General features: G+C 43.5%; 1 protein-coding gene across 2 annotated transcripts in view; it reads left to right on the top strand.

The window, feature by feature from the left end:
* GAB3 (GRB2 associated binding protein 3) overlaps positions 1-21,270 on the top strand; it is a 62,867-nt gene that overhangs the window by 38,484 nt on the left and 3,113 nt on the right. Inside the window, exons 5-9 of one of the 2 annotated variants that reach the window (XM_030850208.2) lie at positions 6,808-6,863; positions 7,340-7,559; positions 9,591-9,672; positions 10,622-10,724; positions 20,194-20,310. In XM_030850208.2, coding sequence (XP_030706068.1) covers positions 6,808-6,863; positions 7,340-7,559; positions 9,591-9,672; positions 10,622-10,724; positions 20,194-20,310 — 578 coding nt within the window. The remainder of the gene's footprint in view (positions 1-6,807; positions 6,864-7,339; positions 7,560-9,590; positions 9,673-10,621; positions 10,725-20,193; positions 20,311-21,270) is intronic. The other variant, XM_060292436.1, reaches the window with a different exon arrangement.

Raw genomic sequence — 21,270 nt, forward strand, 5'->3', positions numbered from 1 at the left:
TACCCACCTTGAAGAGAGTTTTTATCATGAATGGATGTTGAATTTTATCAAATGATTTTTCTGCATCTATTGAGATGATCATGTGATTTTTATCCTTCCTTTTGTTAATGTGGTGTATCACATTGATTGATTTGCGAATATTGAACCATCCTTGTGTTTCTGGAATAAATCCAACTTGATTCTTTGATGCTATATGATCCTTTTTATATATTGTTGGATTTAGTTTGCTAATATTTATTAAGGATTTTTGCATCTATATTCATCAAAGATATTGACCTGTAATTTTCTTTTTCTGTAGTGTCTTTGTTTGGTTTTGGTATCAAGGTAATGGTGGCCTTGTAGAATGAATTTGGGAGTGTTCCGTCCTCTTCAATTATCTGGAATAGTTTGAGAAGGATAAGTATTAGTTCTTCTTTATATGTTTGTTAGAATTCCCCTGTGAAGCCATTTGGCCTTGGGGTTTTATTTTCTGGGAGTTTTTTTTTTTAAATACAAATTCATTTTCACTACTAGTGATTGGTCTGTTCAAATTGTGTGTTTCTTCTTGTTTCAGTCTTGGCAGGTTGTATATTTCTAGAAATTTGTCCATTTCTTCTAGGTTTTCCAATTCTTTGGCATGTAACTATTTGTACTATTCTTTTATGATTTTTTTAATCTCTGTGGTATCAGTTGTTATTTCTCTTGTTTCATTTATTTTGTTAATTTGGGCCCTCTCTCTTTACTTCTTGGTGAGCCTGGCTAAAGGTTTATGAATTTTGTTTATCTTTTCAAAAAAGCAGCTTTTGGTTTCATTGATCTTTTCTATTGTTTTTTTATCTCTATTTTATTTATTTCCTCTCTGATCTTTATTATTTCCTTTCTTCTGCTGACTTTGGCCTTTGTTTGTTCTTCTTTTTCTAATTCTTTTAGGTGGTAGGTTAGGTTGTTTATTTGAGATTTTTCTTGTTTCTTGAGGAAGGCCTGTATTGCTGTAAACTTCCCTCTTAGAACTGCTTTTGCTGCATTCCATAGATTTTGGAGTATTGTGTTTCCATTTTAACTTGTCTCGAGTTATCTTCTGATTTCCTCTTTGACTTCTTCATTGACCCATTGATCCTTATTAGCATACTGGTTAGTCTCCACACATTTGTGCTTTTCCTATTTTTCTTTCTATAATTGATTTCTAGTTTCATACTGTTGTTGGAAAAATACTTGATATCATTTCTATCCTCTTAAATTTGTTGAGACTTGTTCTGTGGCCTAGCATGTGATTTATCCTGGAGAACATTCCATGTGCACTTGAAAAAAAATGTGTATTCTGCTGTTTTGGGATGGAATGTCCTGTAGATATCTATTAAGTCCAACCAGTCTGTTGTGTCATTTAAGACCACTGTTGCCTTACTGAGTTTCTGTCTGGATGATCTGTCCATTGATGTCAGTGGGATGTAAAAATCCCCTACTATTATTGTGTTACTGTCAATTTCTTCCTTTATGTCTGTTAGTATTTGCTTTATATATTTAGGGGCTCCTGTATTGGGTGCATATTTGTTAATGAGTGTAATATCCTCTTTTTTTATCGATCCCTTTATCATTATATAGTGTCCTTCTTTGTCTTTTGTTATAGCTTTTGTTTCAAAGTCTGTTTTGTCTGATAGAAGTATTGCTACTCACACTTTTTTTGTTATTTCTGTTGGCATGAAATATTTTTTTCCATCCCTTCACATTCAGTCTTTGTGTGTCTTTAGCCCTGAAGTGAGTCTCTTGTAGGTAGCATATTGAAGAATCTTGTTTTTAATCTAATCAGCCCGCCTATGTCTTTTGATTGGAGCATTTAGCCCATTGACTTTTAGAGTAATTATTGATAGATATGTATTTATTTCCATTTTATTGCTTGTTTTCTGGTTGTTTTTGTAGGTCTTCTCTGTTCATTTCTTCTTCTTTTTGTGTCTTCCCTTGTGGTTTGGTGATTTTCTTTAGTGTTATGTTTGTGTTCCTTTCTTTCTAGTCTTTGTGTATCTATTGTAGGTTTTTCATTTGTGGTTATCATTGGGTTCATATATGTTGACCTATAACTGTATCTACTTGTTTTTTTTTTTTTTTTTTTTTTTGCGGTACGCGGGCCCCTCACTGTTGTGGCCTCTCCCGTTGCGGAGCACAGGCTCCGGATGTGCAGGCTCAGCGGCCATGGCTCACGGGCCCAGCCGCTCTGTGGCATGTGGTATCTTCCCGGACCGGGGCACGAACCCATGTCCCCTACATTGGCAGGCAGACTCTCAACCACTGCGCCACCAGGGGAGCCCTATCTACTTGTTTTAAACTGATAGTCATTCAAGTTCAAACAAATTCTAGAAGATCTACATTTTTTACTCCCTTCCCCCACATTTTGCGTTTTTGATGTCATATTTTACATCTTCATGTCTATACCTTAACTCTTTATTGTAGTTATAGTTGATTTTATAATTTTTTGTATTGTAATATTTGTACTGGCTTATTTAAGTGGTTGATCCTCAGTCATTACTATATATTTGCCTTTCCTAGTGGGATTTACTTTTTCCTATAGATTTTTCCTTCTTTTCTGCTTAGAGAAGACCTTTTAACATTTCTTTTAGGGTAGGTTTAGTATTGATGAACTCTTTTAGTTTTTGCTTGTCTGAGAAGCTCTTTATCTCTCCTTCGATTCTAAATGATGATCTTGCTGGGTAGATTATCCTAGGTTGCAGGTTTTTCCCTTTTAGGACTTTGAATCAATCACTCCACTCTCTTCTGGCCTGCGAAGTTTCTGCAGAGAAATCAGCTGATAGCCTTATGGGGATTTCCTTGTAAATGACTATTTTTCTCTTGCTGCTTTTAGAATTCTCTCTTTATCTTTTGCCATTTTAATTATGATATGTCTTGGTGTGAGTCTGTTTGGGTTCATTTTGTTTGGAACCCTCTGTGCCTCCTGTACCTGGATATCTGTTTCCTTCTTTAGGTTTGGGAAGTTTTCAGCCATATGTTCTGCAAATACATTTTCAATGCTTTCCTCTCTCTTTTCTCCTGGAACCCCAATGAAATGAATTGTTGGTGTGCTTTTGATAGTACCTAGAGGAATGGAGTTTTTTATATGCTTTGATCCAAATCAAATTAGATCCCTTTGGCAAAGAAGCTTCTGGTCTTCACGACTTGCCTTGCCCTGGTAGAACTACTTCTGAGTGAGCTGGTGAGGGGTATGGGAGCACCCCAAGCTAAAATGCCACAGATTCTCAGTGTTCTTACCAGATGTCCACTAGTTGTTTTTTTTTTTCTCCAATAAATCCTTCCCAATATAATATACAACAATTTTGTTGTATGCTTTTGGTAAATTTTCAGAGTCCCCAATTAGTTGTGCTTGACGTTTTAAAAATAGTTTTGTACACTTGTATCATTGTTTTTTGGAGAATGGCTTTTCTGAGCTCCTCATTCAGCCATTCCAATAATACCACCTTCCTCTGTTTGCTAATATTTTTTGCGGGGTGAAGTAGAAAAGAATAGCTTTATTGCTTTGCCAGGCAAAGGGGGCCGCAGCAGGTGAATGCCCTTAAAACTGTGTGTCCCAACTTGGAGAGGGTAGTGAGAAGTTTTACAGTAATGGTTCAAAGAGGGTGTGACGTTTGCTAATATTTTATTTAGGATTTTTGCATTGTTAATCACAAGTGATATTAGTCTGTACTTTTCTGATATATTTTATGTTTATCAGGTTTAGCTACCAAGTTATACTTGCTTCATAAAAAGAATTAGAAATATTCCTTGATTTTCTAAACTCTTGACCAAATTTGTGAAGCATTGGGACTGTCTGGTCTTTGAAGTTTTGGTAAAATTGTCTGTTGAAACCATCTGATCTTCATAACTTTGTCTATTTTATTCTTTGGAAATTTTTTGTGTCAATTTTGCTGTGGTGTATTTTTTGGAAAATTATCCATTTCATCTAGATTTTGAAATTTATCTGTGTAAAGGCATGCAGAATTGTCTCTTTTTAAAAAAATCTCCTCTGTTTCAATGCTAATTTTTTCCTTGTCAATTCTTATTTTGCATATTTGTGCCCTCCTCTTTTATTGATTAGATTGGCTAGTTGGTTGCCTTTAGGTTATATTTTTTCCCCAGGAAACCAAGATTTTGATTTTTTAAAATTAATTCCAGGGCTTCCCTGGTAGCGCAGTTGTTGAGAGTCCGCCTGCCGATGCAGGGGACGCGGGTTCGTGCCCCGGTCCGGGAAGATCCCACATGCCGCGGAGCGGCTGGGCCCGTGAGCCACGGCCGCTGAGCCTGCGTGTCTGGAGCCTGTGCTCCGCAACGGGAGAGGCCACAGCAGTGAGAGGCCTGCGTACTGCAAAAAAAAAAAAAATTAATTAATTCCACTATTTCTCTGTACTCTATTATTTTTTGCTTTTATCTTTATTTTATAATTTCTTTTCATTTTCTCTATCGTCCTTTTTTAGCTTTGGCCTGGGTATTTAATTCATCTGTTTCATTCTGTCCTTTTTATTGATATAATGGGTAGAATTGACCATTTATTTATCCCAGGTACTTGATGGGCCCTTTCAATATTAGATTCAAGTGTTACTTTATTTGTGGACCTTTTCTTGGATTATGATTTCAATATTTTGTAAAATTAATTTTTATTGGAGAATAGTTCTTTACAATGTTGTGTTAATTTCTACTGTACAGCAAAATGAATCGGCCGTATACATATACATATGCCCCCTCCCTTTTGGACTCCCTTCCCGTTCACGTCACCACAGTGCATTGAGTAGGTTACCCTGTGCTATACGGTAGGTTCTCATTAGTTATCTATTTTACACATAACATCAATAGTGTATATATGTCAATCCCAGTCTCCCAGTTCATCCCACACCCCCCTTCCCCCTTGGTGTCTATACGTTTCTTCTCTACATGTGTGTCTGTATTTCTGCTTTGCAAATAGGATAATCTATACCATTTTTCTAGTTTCCACTTATATGGGTTAATATGTGATATTTGTTTTTCTCTTTCTGACTTACTTCACTCTGTGTGTGACACTGTCTAGGTCCATCCATGTCTCTACAAATGGCCCAATTTCATTCCTTTTTATGGCTAATATTCCATTGTATATATGTACCACATCTTCTTTATCCATTACTCTGTCGATGGGCATTTAGGTTGCTTCCATGTCCTGGCTATTGTAAATAGTGCTGCAATGAACATTGGGGTGTATGTATCTTTTTGAGTTGTTTTTCTCTGGGTATGCGCCCAGATGTGGGATTGCTGAGTCACATGGCAGCTCTATTTTTAGGTTTTTAAGTAACATTCATACTGTTTTCCATAGTGGCTGTATCAGTTTACACTCCCACCAACTGTGCATAAGGGTTCCCTTTTCTCCACACCCTCTCCAGCATTTGTTATTTGTAGACTTTTTAATGATGGCCATTCTGACCGGTGTGAGGTGATACCTCATTGTAGTTTTGATTTGCATTTCTCTAATAATTAGTGATGTTGAGCATCTTTTCATGTTTGTTGGCCATCTGTATGTCTTATTTGGAGAAATGTCTATTTAGGTCTTCCACCCACTTTTGGATTGGTTTGTTTTTTTTGATATTGAGCTGCATGAGCTGCTTGTAAATTTTGGAGATTAATCCTTTGTCAGTTGCTTCATTTGCAAATATTTTTTCCCATTCTGAGGGTTGTCTTTTGGTCTTGTTTATGGTTTCCTTTGCTGTGCAAAAGCTTTGAAGTTTCATTAGGTCTCATTTGTTTATTTTTGTTTCTATTTCCATTTCTCTAGGAGGTGGGTCAAAAAGGATCTCGCTGTGATGTATGTCAGAGAGTGTTCTGCCTAGGTTTTCCTCTGAGAGTTTGATAGTGTCTGGTCTTAATTCCATCGATCTCCATCACATCATTCTGAGCTGGGAGTTATTCTCTTGCTTTAAGATGATGTTGACTCTTCAGTTTATTTCTCAGAGGCAGCCTGGCTTTTCCACATGTCCAAGTTCTAGGGAGACACTTTGCTGCGGTGCCCACGTGCTGAGGGCCCTTTTTGGCGGTGTTCCCCGTCACCGGCCGCCGTCTCCTCCCGTGGGCTCTCGCAGTTCGGGGCCCCTGCCTTTCCTCCTCCTCCACTTGCTCTCTCTCAGCATGAGCCAGTGCTCATCTTCCTACGCTTTGAATATTGAGAGTCTCTAGGATTTTATATTTAACCTTTTCTCAACATCTACAACCTAGATCATGTCCTCTCCTCTGAGGTTTTGACTGCCATCTCTGAGCAGGTCTCGTTTGCATCTAGGCCCATATATCTTGCTACCTTCTGGACATTTCCTATTTCAGTTCAACAGCTATTCTAAATGTTTACGTCACACTGTTTATGTCACATCCGTCTCACAAATGTCTGATCCTGGACTCGTCCAGCTCTCCTCTCTCTCCGGATCTGTACCTGAGGCGCTGACTCTTGCTTCAGAAATTCATCGTCACCGATTCGCACTGCTGCTCATCACAAGGGCTATTTCACGCCTGCTGCCCTCTCCTCAGACCTCCAGCTCTGCCTCTACCATCTCTAAGTGCAGAAAATTCATGTAACAAATGCAACGAGCATTTGTTAATTACTGGCTCTGACTCTCCCCAGTTCACAGAGAGAACTGAAGCCATCATACAGCAACCTCTTCAAAATCTGGTCCGCTTTCCATCTGTGGGGGAAGGTGTTCTGACTGCCCAGCTAGACTCCATAGCAAGTCTCTCTCCCTCCCTGGAGCTGCACACAGGGCCCTGAGGTGCACAGGTGCTAGGAGCCTAGCGTCAATTGATGTTGTCCGCGTTTTTCACCAGCCTGCTTGTTTCTTGCAGGTGATGTAGAAGGCCAATCTTTAAGACACCGAGATAAGCGGCTAAGTTTAAATTTGGTAAGTTTGGTACTTGAGTTTCCTTAAGCCTCAATTTTTACCAGAAAAATAGCCTGACCTATTTACGTTCCCATGATGTCTTTTAAGACAGCACTGTGAATCTCTGAGGACCCCTCCAGTCTCCCATTAAGGCTTAAACTTGTCTGGGAGCTACTGGACTTTGTGTGCTCTGAGGACCCTGCCAGTTCTAATGGTCCAGACGCTTCCCCAAACTTGGGGCACCTGCTGAAGTCATCACATGATGCTTAAAGCGTTTGCATAAATTCATTAACCTCTGTCTTCTGGCATGAGATCTAGGCGAGTCACCACCTACCTCACACGCTAAGTCCAGAGGCAGAGCTTGAGTTAGAGGCTTGTCTGACTTTCCTAAGCAAGTTCAAAGTCATTCTTGGAAAATCTGCAACTGAAATGCCATGTGCAGCCGAGGCTGCCCACTGGAAGCAGTTTCCATGGCTGTTCTGTGCTTTCCCTCGCAGCCGTGCAGGTTCTTCCCGATGTCCCCTCCAGCTTCCGCCAGCACTGAGGACAGCTACGTGCCCATGAGCCCCCAGGCCGCCGCCTCTGCTCTCGGACCCCACTGCAGCCCTGACGACTACATCCCAATGAGCTCAGGAAGCATCTCCAGCCCATTGCCCAAGCTCCCGGCGGACCTGGAGCCTCCCCCCGTGAACAGAGATCTCAAGCCTCAGAGGAAACGTAAGTTACTTCCCCAGGCCTGCTGCGTGGGACTGCGGAGCAAGGCCTGGTGGCCGTGTGGCAAAGCGTCCCTCCTGACCGTCTCTGGGAAGGGGACACTAGAGAAACCAGCCCAGAGGCCTGGGGAGCACAAGGGCAGGGAGAAATGGCTGGGATTGAGTGGGGAGGACCCTAAGGATGAAAGGGGCCAAGTTCACCCCAGAGGACTCATCTTTGGCTGCTTCCCTAACAAAGGCGTCCACCTTGTGTAAGGCAGCCAAGAATGGCCTTTGACACTGACTCCTCACGCACACCTGGTCGCACGCCACGTCGCTCAGTGCCCTGCTAGCGCCCGGCAGAAGAGGTGTGTGGGGCGGGGGCGCATAGAGGTGAGCGGCTGGAACAGGCAGGGAGGAGGGCGAAGCGGGGGCGAGCGAAAGCAGGTCAGGGTAACTTGCCAACTTCCTTTTTCGCTCGCCGTCACCTGCCCAGCAGGGCTGGGCGAGTCCAAGGAGACACCTGGTACCGTGGCCATGACCCCTGACTCTCCATTGGCTCCGCCGCCGGCTCTGCTGCTTCAGGGGGCCCCGCCCAGAGCTGGAACTAAGTCGTCTGCTTATGCCCGGTCCTCTCCAGGCTCCCCCTCTTCAATTCGAGTCAAATCACATTTCTGGGAGAGGCACAGATGAGCGAGCAAGCAGGGAGAAAGATATGTCCAAACCACCTGGAAGAAAAAGTAGAGTCATTCAATAGGTACTAAATAGGGGAACAGACCCTGTCTCGTGAGCTTTAGAGGAAGTAGCCATTCAGGCTGGCCAGAAACCATTTCACAGGGACCTGTAACTTTGAGGTAGATACTGTTGTTTTGCTCAGTGACTTTTCTGTAGCAACGCCGTGCAACAGAACTTTCTGTAACGAGGAAAATGTGGCTGTTGAACAAGTGAAACATGGCCAGTGCAACTGAGGAACTGAAGTTTTTAATTTTATTTAATTTGAATGCATTTAAATTTCAATAGCCACATGTGGCTAGTGGCCACCACGTTGGATGTTAGAGCTCTAAAAGACCTAGTGATGGAGGCGCAGAGATTTTGGTTGGACGTGTGGTTGTGGATTAATTGGGACGCCTGGGCCAGGAGGGGCTGGTTCTTACACGTGTGGCTCCGGGGTTGGACCCTGCGGCCCAAGCAGGAGAGGCAGGGGGTGTAGCCAGGAGGCGTCTGGTCAGTGAAGCCGAGACCAGGGTGCATCACAGCCAGGAGAGACCTTCTCCCCGGGGACTACACGACGCATATGTCCTTTCCAGCTCAGCACCTGGCAGGTCTGAGGCTCCTGGGCAACCGATTGAGCAGCACGAAAGTCACTGGCAATATGGAGCGGAGTTGAACACTCTCCACCTGTGTGGCCTAGTGGAGGAAAGAGCTAGAAAACCAAGCTGGTCAAGGCAGCAATAGAGGAACACGCTCACGACCAACTCAGCAAGTCGGGCAGCTGAGGGGGAATGGGATGCCAAGGCTACTGCAGTGAACAAGCCAGAAAACCCTGTGCTCCCAGAACGCGGTCGGTCTAGAGCCAAATCAGGTCATCACAGCTGAATGTATCGTCACGAAGTGGGCGAGTGCTGTGAAGGGTAAGCACAGGAACTCATGACAGCCCATGAGCTGGGCCTTATCTTGCCTGGAGGTCAAAGAAGGCCTTCCTCCTAAGCAGGACCTGTTGAGCTGAGATCCGAAGATGACTCTAACTAAGGCAGAGCGATGGGGGAGAAAGGTACAGTTTCAGTCTGGGACACCTAGAGCCGTGCCTGACAGTGAGTTCTCGATAAGTGTGTAGCGACCGGGTGTAAGCCCAGCTGATCGTGTAGCCACTGGCTCGGTGGTTGTCCCCTCTACCCCCCGTGAGGCAGGGAAGAGTAGGACAGCAAAAAGCACGCTCACCGTCAACTGCTTGTAAGTAAATGTGGATCTGATGGAATGTCATAGTTTTATAGTCTTCAGTTTGTGGCCTTGAACCCCTGAGAACTTACCATGTTGGTTGTCATGTGTTACCTTGTAGCACGGTCACCTCCCCTGGACCTGAAAAGCCTCTCCACCATCCGGGAACACACGTCTCTCACCAGGACCCGCACTGTGCCTTGGTGAGTCTGATTGCTCATAGGGGCCTCATCCGGTGCACTCCCAGCGTTACTCAGGCCTCGGTGGTTAAAGGAAGTCGAAGCCCACTCGATCTAGCTTAAGTCGAACGAGGGATGGGATTTATTATCCCGAGCTGGAAGTGTTTTGTAGGTCACAGAGGAAGGACCATAAGTCAATCTCCCAGGACAATGGAATCGGGAACAAGAGTGCTGCTGGGAACCTGTCTCTCACGTCTGCTTCTCTGTTGCACAATCCTCACGGCCTGAGATGGCTGTCCCTTAGATCCTTACTTACATGCTACAACCCTAGTACCAACAGAGAAAGGTTCTTTTTCAATCCCAATTCACGTGGGCTCAGGAGACAAACCCCAAAACGTATCTGCACTCTTTCATCTCACCGTGTAGCAATTTCAGAGTCCTTGTAGGAATTTCAGAGTCCTGAGCCTGGCCTGGGAGTTTCTTAGTTCACCCTATATGCTGCAGGACACAACGGCTCTGTGAAGCAGAGTTCTGCAGTGAACTACATTCCCAGACAGAACTGCAGAGCCTTGGATGAAAGTGGATTCCTATCAAAGGAATGACCACACTTCCTTACTTTTCCTGGTTACTTTGAATGGAAACAAGAGAGCCTCAAAGGAGCGTTTTTGTTTTGTTTTGTTTTTCTCTAAATGATATGATGCCTTGGTCTCTTTCTAGAAAGCTCATGAGCTGTGTCACATGGAGGGCCTGGAAAAAAAATAGCCTTTGAGAATTGGGAACCCTTTTCCCCATAGCAGGACGGCAGCTGCGGGGTAGTCTCTCTCCTGGTTCAGGAATTGCTTTGGCCAGAAGGAAGTTGCATGGGGAAGCGGGGGCGAGGGCCAAAAGCCCAGAGGGGCCATGTCAGTTCTTGGCTGGCTTTCAGAGCAGCGGTAAGACATTGCCTTGACCTCACCTATATTTCTGTTCTTAGCAATCGAACCAGCTTTCTCTCTCCAGAAAGAAATGGTATTAATCCTGCAAGATTTTTTGCCAATTCTGTTTCCAGAGAAGAGGAACAAAGCTACATGCAAATGGTAATCCTGTATTTTTCACACTCTTCTTATTCTTCACCCCAATCTATATTATCAGTTCACTGTAAAGGAAACATAGCATTCAGAAAGTCCTGTGCAATCTTAAAACAATTACTTGACTGTAATACCAGCTTACAGTGTTTTCCAGACTGGGAACAAGTTGTTATGAAGTCGGTTTTCTTTCCTGCAATATTCAGCTCCTCGTACCACTTTGAGGCCACAGTTTTAAGTGTACCCAGGGCTGCAACGTGTAATGGGAAAATGGAAATGCTAGCAACTCTTTTCACCATGGCTGGGATATTGTGTTTGACTCCAGTAGGTTTGTAGCTTCCTGGATGTCCAGAGTCTAAGCCGTGAAAACTCACACAGTGGATGTCCCCTTCCACCACACCACTGGGTAGCCCTGCCCTGACTGCCTCCGAACCTTTACCAAAGATGAATCACTTAGAGTCCCGTTGGGAGGGTGGCCCAGTGTCCCGGGTCATGGATGGGTCTAGTCTCTGGAGACTCCTGGTAGAGTCTTTCTGTGGCCCAGAGTGCACAGAGACCCGACATCTCGATCCTTTGATGAACGATTTATGGTTCAATCTGTCCTCCTGCCCTCTGTTGTCCCTTCCATTCTCTCTACTTTGGATTCTGTTGAGAATGGATTACTGAAGAGAAAGGGGGTCTTTTAGCACCTCTGGCAATTATCAGGCCCTTTAGCCAGAACTTTAAAATGTAGGGAACTCTAGAGAGAATCTCTGTTTAAACTATGAAATTTTGAAAAAGAGATCTTAGAAGGACAGTGTTCAAGGCACTGAGACTATATACTTTTGAGAAGAGAACTCGGCCCTCCTATATGTGACAATAACAGGCACTTAAAATTCTCAAAACAGTCATCTCCAGTGAAGCAGCAATTAAATGCTTCGTTTTGCCTTTCTGTTTGACAGATTGTTCTGTGAGTACCCACGTGCAGGTGGAAGGTGACTCATATCCAGTCTGCTGTGGTATTCCCAATATTTTGCACACTTAGTAATGGCCCTTGGGAAACCTCTAGAAGAAAACACTCTTATAAAAGATACTGCCCAGCTGTGCTTTGTCTCCAGAGAACAGAGAAGGGAAGTGAATCTATAGCCTCATAGAAGCAAGTGCAGAATCATTCCAGACACTAGCAGTTATTTCTGATCTTTGAGGTTGTGAGAAAGACCACTGTTTCATTAACAGCATAATTCAGGATTGGTCTCTTGCCTGTATATAATCATTGATTAATGACTGTCTCTGTACATTGCTAGGCAATATGACACAGTAGATTAAGAGCCCAGAAAACTGGCTGAAGGAAGGTAGCTCTGAGGGAACCACCACATAAATGAATTTAAAGCCTATCCCATCTCATTCAATTGTGTGTTTTAAATTCAGTAATATGGTATTTTCAAATGACTTTGATTTACATTATTTCACTTGTTCCACAAAACAACCCATTTGGTAGACAGAACTAATATAATTCAGTTTCAATTTTGCACATAATCATATGCATAATTTTTTTCTCTTTGAGGACAAGTTCTTATCTGAATGTGAAAATTTAAGCTAGGGGCTGAAATACAAGTTTTCTTTTATTAAAGTCACCTATCCTTCTTTAGCTACTTTATTTTTTAATGAAATATAGTTGATGTTCAACATTTTGTTCATCTCAGGTGTACTACGTAATGATTGACATGTGCATACATTGAATGAAATGGTCACCGTGATAAGTCTAGTAAGCATTTGTCCCTCTGTGACTTACTACAATGTTATTGATCCTGTTCCTTACACTGTAGAGTACATTCCCATGGGTTATATAATGGAGGTGTGTGCCTCCAAATCCCCTTCACTTATTCCGCCCACTCCTCACCCCCTCCCTTATGGCAACCACCCATTTGTTCTCTGTATCTGTGAGTCTGTTTTCATTTTTTGTTTTTGTTTTTGGCTGTGTTGGGTCTTCATTGCTGCACGCGGGCTTTCTCTAGTTGCGGCGAGCGGGAGCTACTCTTCGTTGTGGTGTGCGGGCTTCTCATTGTGGTGGCTTCTCATGTTGTGGAGCACGGGCTCTAGGTGCATGGGCTTCAGTAGTTGTGGCTCGTGGGCTCAGTAGTTGTGGCTCGCAGGCTCAGTAGTTGTGGCTCGCGGGCTCTAGAGCGCAGGCTCAGTAGTTGCGGCGCATGGGCTTAGTTGCTCCGCGGCATGTGGGATCTTCCCGGACCAGGGCTCGAGCCCATGTCCCCTGCATTGGCAGGCGGATTCTCAACCACTGCTCCACCAAGGAAACCCCTGCTTTTTGGTTTTTGTTTTGTTTAGATTCTACGTATGAGTAAGATCATGTAGCGTTTGTCTTTCTCTGACTTATTTCACTTTGGCATAACAGCCTCTAGATGCACCCATGTTGTCATAATGGCAAGATTTCTTTGCTTTTTTTTTTTTTTTTTATTTGCTGGGTAACATTCCATTGTGTGTGTGTCTATATATATATATATATATATATATATGTATACACATGTACATACACACACACACACATATATATACACATCCGTATACCACATCTTCATCCATTCATCTATTGATGGACACTGAGGTTGCTTCCATGTCTTGGCTATTGTAAATACTGCTGCACTGAACATGGGAGTGCATGTATCTTTTCGAATTAGTGTTTTTGTATTTGGGGGGTGATAAATACCCAGAAATGAAATTACTGAATCATATTTTTAATTTTTGAGGAACCTCCATACTGTTCTCCATAGCAGCTGCACCAATTTACATGCCCACCAACAGTGTACGAGGGCTCCCTTTTCTCCACAGCCTCACCAAATTTGTTACATGTGTTCTTTTGATGATGGCCATTCTGACAGGTGTGAGGTGATGTCTCATTGTGGTATTGATTTGCATTTACCTGCTGATTAGTGATGTTGAGCATCTTTTCATCTATCTGTTGGACACCTGTATGTCTTCTTTGGAAAAATGTCTATTCAGGTCCTCTGCCCATTTTCTAATCAGGTTGTTTGTTTTTTTGATGTTGAGTTGTATTTGTTATTTGTATATTTTGGATATGAACCTTTTGTCAGATGTATCATTTGAAAATATCTTCTCCCATTCAGTAGGCTGCCCTTTTGTTTTATTGATAGTTCCCTTTGCTGTGCAAAAGCTTTTTAGTTTGATGTGGTCCCTTTTATTTACTTTTTGTTTTTCTTTCTCTTGCCTGAGGAGACGTAACCAAAAAATATCGTTAAGACCCATGTCAAAGAATATACTGTTTATGTTTTCTTCAGGGAGTTTTACGGTTTCAGGTCTGGTATTTGTCTTTCATCCATTTTGAATTTGTTTTTGTATATGGTGTGAGAGAGTAGTCCTGTTTGATTCTTTTGCCTGTAGCTGTCCAGTTTTCCCAACATTTATTGAAGAAGCTGTCTTTTCTCTGTTGTATATTCTTGCCTCCTTTGTCGTAGATTAATCGACCACACAAGTATGGATTTATTTATGGGGTATATTCTGTTCCATTAATCTGTGCGTCTGTTTTTTTGCCACTACCACACTACTTGGATTATAATATAGTTTGAAATCAGGGAGTGTGATTCCTCCAGCTTTGTTCTTGTTTTTCTTTTTCTTTCTTTCTTTTTTTTTTTTTTTTTTTTTTTTTTGCTGCGTGCTGGCTTTCTCTAGTTGCGGCGAGCGGGGGCTACTCGTCGTTGCGGTGCGTGGGCTTCTCATTGCAGTGGTTTCTCTTGTTGCGGAGCATGGGCTCTAGGCGCAAGGGCTTCAGTAGTTGTGGCTCGCGGGCTTCAGTAGTTGTGACACTCAGGCTCAGTAGTTGTGGCGCACGGGCTTAGTTGCTCCATGGCACGTGGGATCTTCCCGGACCAGGGCTCGAACCCGTGTCCCCTGCATTGGCGGGTGGATTCTTAACCACTGCACCACCAGGGAAGTCCCTGTTCTATTTTTTTTAATTTGATGAAGCACTTCAGTAGGCAAGGTACCGTGAAAACCGCATGACCACCATATAAAAATAATCTTAAAATGGTAGAGAATATAGTTTTAAATTGTATTTTGTAAATCCAAAACTCAACTGCCAAGAAAGGAAAGGGGATCTCTCGGGCCAAAGGTATTGAGAACTTGCAAATCCTGAAAATCAATAGGAATTACAAAAGATAAAATCACCTAGAGAAGTAAGTCATTATTAGAAATATTAGATTTCACATATAAAAAAACATGTTTTATATATTTAAAAAGTAAGATGAGTTGAAAGTTGGACTGAGCCAAAAGATACTATTTAAAAATGACCAGGTGGGGGTTCCCTAGTGGCGCAGCGGTTGAGAGTCCACCTGCCCATGCAGGGGACGCAGGTTCCTGCTCCGGTCCGGGAGGATCCCACATGCCGCGGAGCAGCTGGGCCCGTGAGCCATGGCCGCTGAGCCTGCGCGTCCGGAGCCTGTGCTCCGCAACGGGAGAGTCCACAACAGTGAGAGGCCCGCGTACCGCAAAAAAAAAAAAAAAAAAAAAGACCAGGTGGATTAGAAAAGACCATTTAGAACTTCTAGACATAAAAATAGGGATGAAACTAGAAACTCAACGGGTGAGTTAAACAGACTGAACCCAAAGAGTAATTTAGTGAAGTAGAATATAGTTTTGAAGTTCCTGATAAGTCAGGACAAGGAGATAAAGACATAAACAAAGTTGAGAAATGGAAGATAGCACGAGAAGGTCCAACATTTGTCCCGTCGGCGTTACAGAAGGAGATAATAGGAAAAAAAATAGAGAAGCGATATGTAAAGGGATCATGTCAGTTTCTCACAGTTCGTGAAAGACATCAATCCTCAGTCCAAAGACTCACAAATAGGTCATTGCACTCAAATGTTAGTGGTAGACCGTGGATGGTAGGTGTATGGGTGTTCATAGCATATTTTCTTCAATTTGGCTGCTTATTAGAAATTTTCCATAGTAATAAATTGAAGAAATAAACCCCATGAAAGGAAAATGAATAAAGGTGAGAACAGAAATTAACAAAATAAACCACAAAATTAGAATCAACACTGACCTAATTTGCTCTTTTAAGAGATTAAAATTGAACGCAACCAATCAAGAGAAAGCAATGCATGCAAATAAACAATATTAAGAATGCAAAGGAAGGAGGTAACAATTGCAAATACATCAGAGATTAATGACGCGAGAATACTATGAACAACTTCATATTGAGTGAATTTGAAAACTTTAGTGAAAATAGGCAAATTCTCAGAAAAATATTATTAAAAACTGACTCAAGTAAAAACAGAAAACACAAATTATTAGAGAAACTGAAAACGTAGGGAAATTTTTACTACAAAGGATCACGAGGCCCCCAAAACTTTACAGAAACTTTCTATCAAAAGGAAGCGATCATTGCAGTCTTATATAAGCACCTCCAGGGAATGGCAAAAAGAGGAAATATTACCCAGCTTATTTTATAAAGCTAAAATAACTTGATACCAAAACAAATAGCACTAACATAAGTAGAAAATTATATATCAATCTCACTCATTCATGCAGGTTAAAAAATCCTAAGCAAGAATAAGTCCAACCAAATCTTGCACGTGAATGTTCATAGCATCATTTTTCATAATGGCTAACAAGTGAAAGCAGCCAAATGATGAATGGGTAAATAAAATGTGGTATGGCTACACGGTGGAATGTTATGCAGCCATACAATGAAATCAGATCCATGAAACAACAAGGATGAACCTTGAAAACAATATGCTGAGTGAAAGAAGCCAGTCACAAAAGACCACTCTTTGGGATTTCTGGACCCCATTCCAGGATGTGTGCGTGTTGGTTGGGGTGGGTTCCCACATAACACCAAGCAATTCTCGGACACCGGCAGGGTGTCCAAGGATTCAACTCAATTCTGACACTTTCTACCGGGAGATAGCGTCAGATGCCACAGGTTAAGGGTTCAGTCCTACAAGACTGCCCACCCCTTCCAACTTCAGCTGCTGGTCACAATCCCAGGTTGTTATCTGTGCTTCTGACTGACTGGCTACAGATTGGAGGTTCCCACGTCCGCCTGCTTGGGTTTGGCCCCTTTGCTAGGGCAGCTCACAGAATTCAGGGAAGCACTTACTTACGTTTACTAGTTTATGATAAAAGGATATGATAAAGGATACAGATGAACATCCAGATGGAAGAGAGGCACAGGGCGAGGCATGAGGAAAGGGCCCAGAGCTTCCACGCCGTCACCAGGGGCCACTCTCCCAGCACCTCCAGGTGTTCACCAACCGAGAAGCTCTCTGAACCCAGTCCTCCTGGGTTTTATGGAGGCTTCATTATACAGTATGACTGGTGAAATCATTGGCCGTTGGTGACTGAGTCAAGCTCCAGCACCTCCCCACTCCCCGGAGATCGGGTGGGAGCCGGGGAGTGGGACTGAAAGTTCCAAGCTTCTGATCACATGGTTGGTTCTCCTCGCAAGTAGGAGGCACGTTGTCAGGTGCCACCTCGTTCCTATAATAAGAGACATCTCTGTCATTCTCAACACTTAGGAAATTCGAAGGGTTTTGGGAGCTGTGACCCAGGAGTCGTGGACTGAAGACCAACTATATATGAGAAATAAATATTTGGTCATCTGAATGACCAAATATATATTTCTTGTAAATCACAGTATCACAACCACATATTGTATGATTCCATTTCTATGACACGTCTAGAATAGCAAATCTATAGAGACAGAAATTAGATTAGTGCTGGTTGCCTAGAGCTTGGGGAGATAGTGGGACTAGGGGATGATGGCTAAGGGGTGCAGGATTTCGTTTTGGGGTGATGAAAATATTCTAAAATTGAGGTGATGATTGCACAAATATGTGAATAGCCTAAGCACCACCGAATTGTACACTTTAAGTGAGAGAATTGCGTGGTATGGAACTATATCTCAGTAAAGCCGTTTACAAAAGAAATCCTAAAGATTTTAGGAAGATAAGTTCAGCACTTTACAAAACTGAAAATATGCATGAACGGGCTTCCCTGGTGGCGCAGTGGTTAAGAATCTGCCTGCCAGTGCAGGGGACACAGGTTCGAGCAGATTGAGCTCGACCAGATTCGACCTGGTCCGGGAAGATGCCACATGCCGCGGAGAAATGAAGCCCGTGTGCCACAACTACTGAGCCTGCGCTCTAAAGCCCGCGAGCCACAACTACACAGCCCGCAAGCCACAACTTCTGATCCCGCGTGCCACAACTACTGAGCCGGTGTGCCACAGCTACTGAAGCCCACACTCCTAGAGCCCATGCTCCGCAACAAGAGAAGCCACCGCAGTGAGAAGCCCACGCACCGCAACGAAGAGTAGCCCCCGCTCGCCTCAACTAGAGAAAGCCCACACGCAGCGATGGAGACCCAATGCAGCCAAAAATAAATAAGTTAATTAATTAATTTTAAAAATATGCACGAACAAGTCGGAATTATTCCAGGTATGCAAAGTGGTTTTAACATTTGAGAATCTGTTCATGGGCATCTCGGTAAAAATGGCAGATTGACCACAGACTTCTGTTTTCCCTCCGTCCCAAACCTTCCTCTAAAATCACAGTAAGGGATTTGTTAAAGGCATAAACCCACACGGCTGTGAAGCACTGAAGAAGACAAACACGGTAACGCATTGGAAACTGGAAAGCAGGTGGATTTGTAGTGAATGATTGATCAGACCCAAGAGGGAAGCTCTAGCATAAAGACAGAAACCAAACAAACTATGCCAGAAGGAGAAACAGTTTCTTTTAAATCTATTGTTACAGATATTCCCTGAGAGATGAGCTGTTACAACCATAAATTAAAGGAATCTTATCAAGTCAGTCAAGCACATTAACATGTTAAAGGAGAAAAGCAAAAATATTCAGTAGAACTCACCAGCTATTCACATATGGGAACGTGATATGTGAACAGAGGCTGCATTACTGGGAAAAGGAGGGTTGCCCATGTGGGGTGCAAACAGAACAAAAGGGAATGACTTGTATCCCTGGGTGACCACCACATGTTAAAATCAGTTGAGGCTAGGTTATGACTTAAATGTAAAGGACAAAACTTGATAACTTAGAAGAAGATGTGGGAAAACAAATTACAACCTCAGCATAGGAAGAATTCTTTAAACAAAATACAAGAGCAAACTACTCAGGAAAATATTGATGTATTACACTGAAAGCGAGAACATTTCTTCATTTACAAAATACCAAGAAAAACCCACTGTAGACTGTGATGGGCTATTAGCAACACACATAACCAACAAATTGTTAGTCTCTTAGATATGTGAGGCAAATCAGAAAAATACAAGCACTTCAGTATAAAAATTAGCAAAACAAAACAAACCTAAACAGATAATTCACAGAAGAGAACAAAATGAATGACCCGTAGACATATGAAAGGATGGCCAATTAATTAAATTATCAAGGGTGTGGAAAATCAAATCACAGTAAAATACCATGTTCCTCGTATCAGGCTGGTGATAGTCAAGTTGAAGGGGCCCACATCCCAGGGACACACCCTAGAAATTCTTCCACAGGTGCATGAATGCTCACAGGAGCATTGCTTGTAAGAGCCTCCAAACTGGAAACAACTCAAATGCCTGTTGTCGGTGGAACAGTTAAATAAACTACGTAATGGGATCATGTATGCTAATGAAAATGAATGAAGTGGGGCATTGACATGGGTGAACGTGAAGTATGTAAATTGAAGTCGCCACAAATGCATACAATACGGTTCTATTGAGAAAAGTTCAAAACAGTCAAAACAAAACAGTATGTCACTTAAGGACACTCACACATTCATAAAACCATCTTTAAAAAGAAAAGTGGTAAACACCAAGTTCAAGATAGCACTCACCCCCTTGGGGGCCAAGAAGGCAGCAGTAGGGCTTCCCTGGTGGCGCAGCGGTTGAGAGTCCGCCTGCCGATGCGGGGGACGTGGGTTCGTGCCCCGGTCCGGGAAGATCCCACGTGCCGCGGAGCGGCTGGGCCCGTGAGCCATGGCCGCTGAGCCTGCGCGTCCGGAGCCTGTGCTCCGCAACGGGAGAGGCCACACCAGTGAGAGGCCCGCGTACCGCAAAACAAACAACAAAAAACAGGAAGGCAGCAGTAGAACGCAGCCCTCGGCATGTGCACACTCCGAAGCTGGATGGTGGTGCCATGGGTGTGTGTTGCACACGTTATCACGTTCATAAGTGTGATTGAGCTTTTCAGGATTTAAAGCCTCTAAGGTATCATGGGCCTGTCAGACCCGTAAAATGATTCCTTCTTGGGGGAGATTTTGGCCAGCTGCTTCAATGGTGAATGAAGGCATAGCTTCGTGTGAAGGCCAGCTGGGCTGTATTGTATTTCAAAGCCAGCTCTCCTTCCGAGGTGCGGGCTGAGCTGCACAGGACTCATCGGGCCGCTGTTGTCCGATGGCAGCTGCTCGCCCCCTGGGCAGCCCGGCCAGAAGTCGGTAACCCGCATCCTGTGGCGCTGGTTTCTAGGAGGAGCACGGAGAAGCCAACTTGCTGAGCAGTGGAGCTCTGACGTGGACGAGGAAATTCAGCCTGGACTATTTAGCCCTGGACTTCAACTCGGCGTCACCGGCCCCTGTGCAGCAGGTAGGCAGTACTGTGCGTCTGAGAATTCCCAGGAGATTCCATTTCGGTATGGATTTTGTTTTGGATGCTTCCACCGTGGACGTTCTCTTTGCAGAGTCTTAAACCTACAGACACGTACAGTGAAGAATCTTAAAATCAGCCCTAACTCTGCCTCCCAGAAGCCCTGGTGTATTTCCCTCGGGGCTGTGTTCTTTGCATGTCTGCGTGTGTGAATGTATGTAGTATTCGTGCTCTTCAAAGCTTGGACCATGACGTTTGTTGAGAAATTGCTCTGGCAGAGATGAGGGTGGGGTGAAGTGTAGTCCAGGCATAGGAAGGGCCTGCTGAGGGAAGAAGTGACAGCCCTGCTTGGCTAGACTCTGGGGAGTGGTGACGGGAGCTCTCAGATGGCTTTGAAGCGGCTCCGTAAAGGGCCTCAGGTGCCAGGTTGGGCAGTTTTGACTCCCTTGAGTAGTATTCTTGTCTGTAGAGTGGTCAGCAGAAATAACGCCTATGTTGAAGCCTGTCGTGAGGATTAAGTGAGTTAATCCATGTAAGGGACCTTAGCCATTGACTGTTGTCACTCACTGCACAGGGGAAGCCATGGAATGAATGGCTGGTGAGCAGTGGACGACAGCTGAAGAGTTTTTAGCACGGGATGGTCATGGTCTAGACTGCGCTAACAATATATCGTTTGATGAGAAAAATCACTTGCTGAACAGAATATACAGTATAATTTCATTTTGTGTGTGTGGCTTCCCTTCCCTTTTGCTGAATGAGCTCCCACTTCTCCTTAACCTTTCATTTCATTCCAGAAACCTAAAATGATACTCCAGCAAAGCTGGTCAGCAGGATAGACAGATAAGCCCAGACGGTGCATTAGCCAGTTCTGGTCGGCTGTGCAGTGAAGACAAGCCCCGAATCTCTGTGGCTTTTGACCGCAAAGGCTTCTCAGTTGTTGCCTGTGGGACAGTCCATCAC

This window comes from Globicephala melas, chromosome X, assembly GCF_963455315.2.
Source record: "Globicephala melas chromosome X, mGloMel1.2, whole genome shotgun sequence".
Lineage (NCBI taxonomy): Eukaryota > Metazoa > Chordata > Mammalia > Artiodactyla > Delphinidae > Globicephala > Globicephala melas.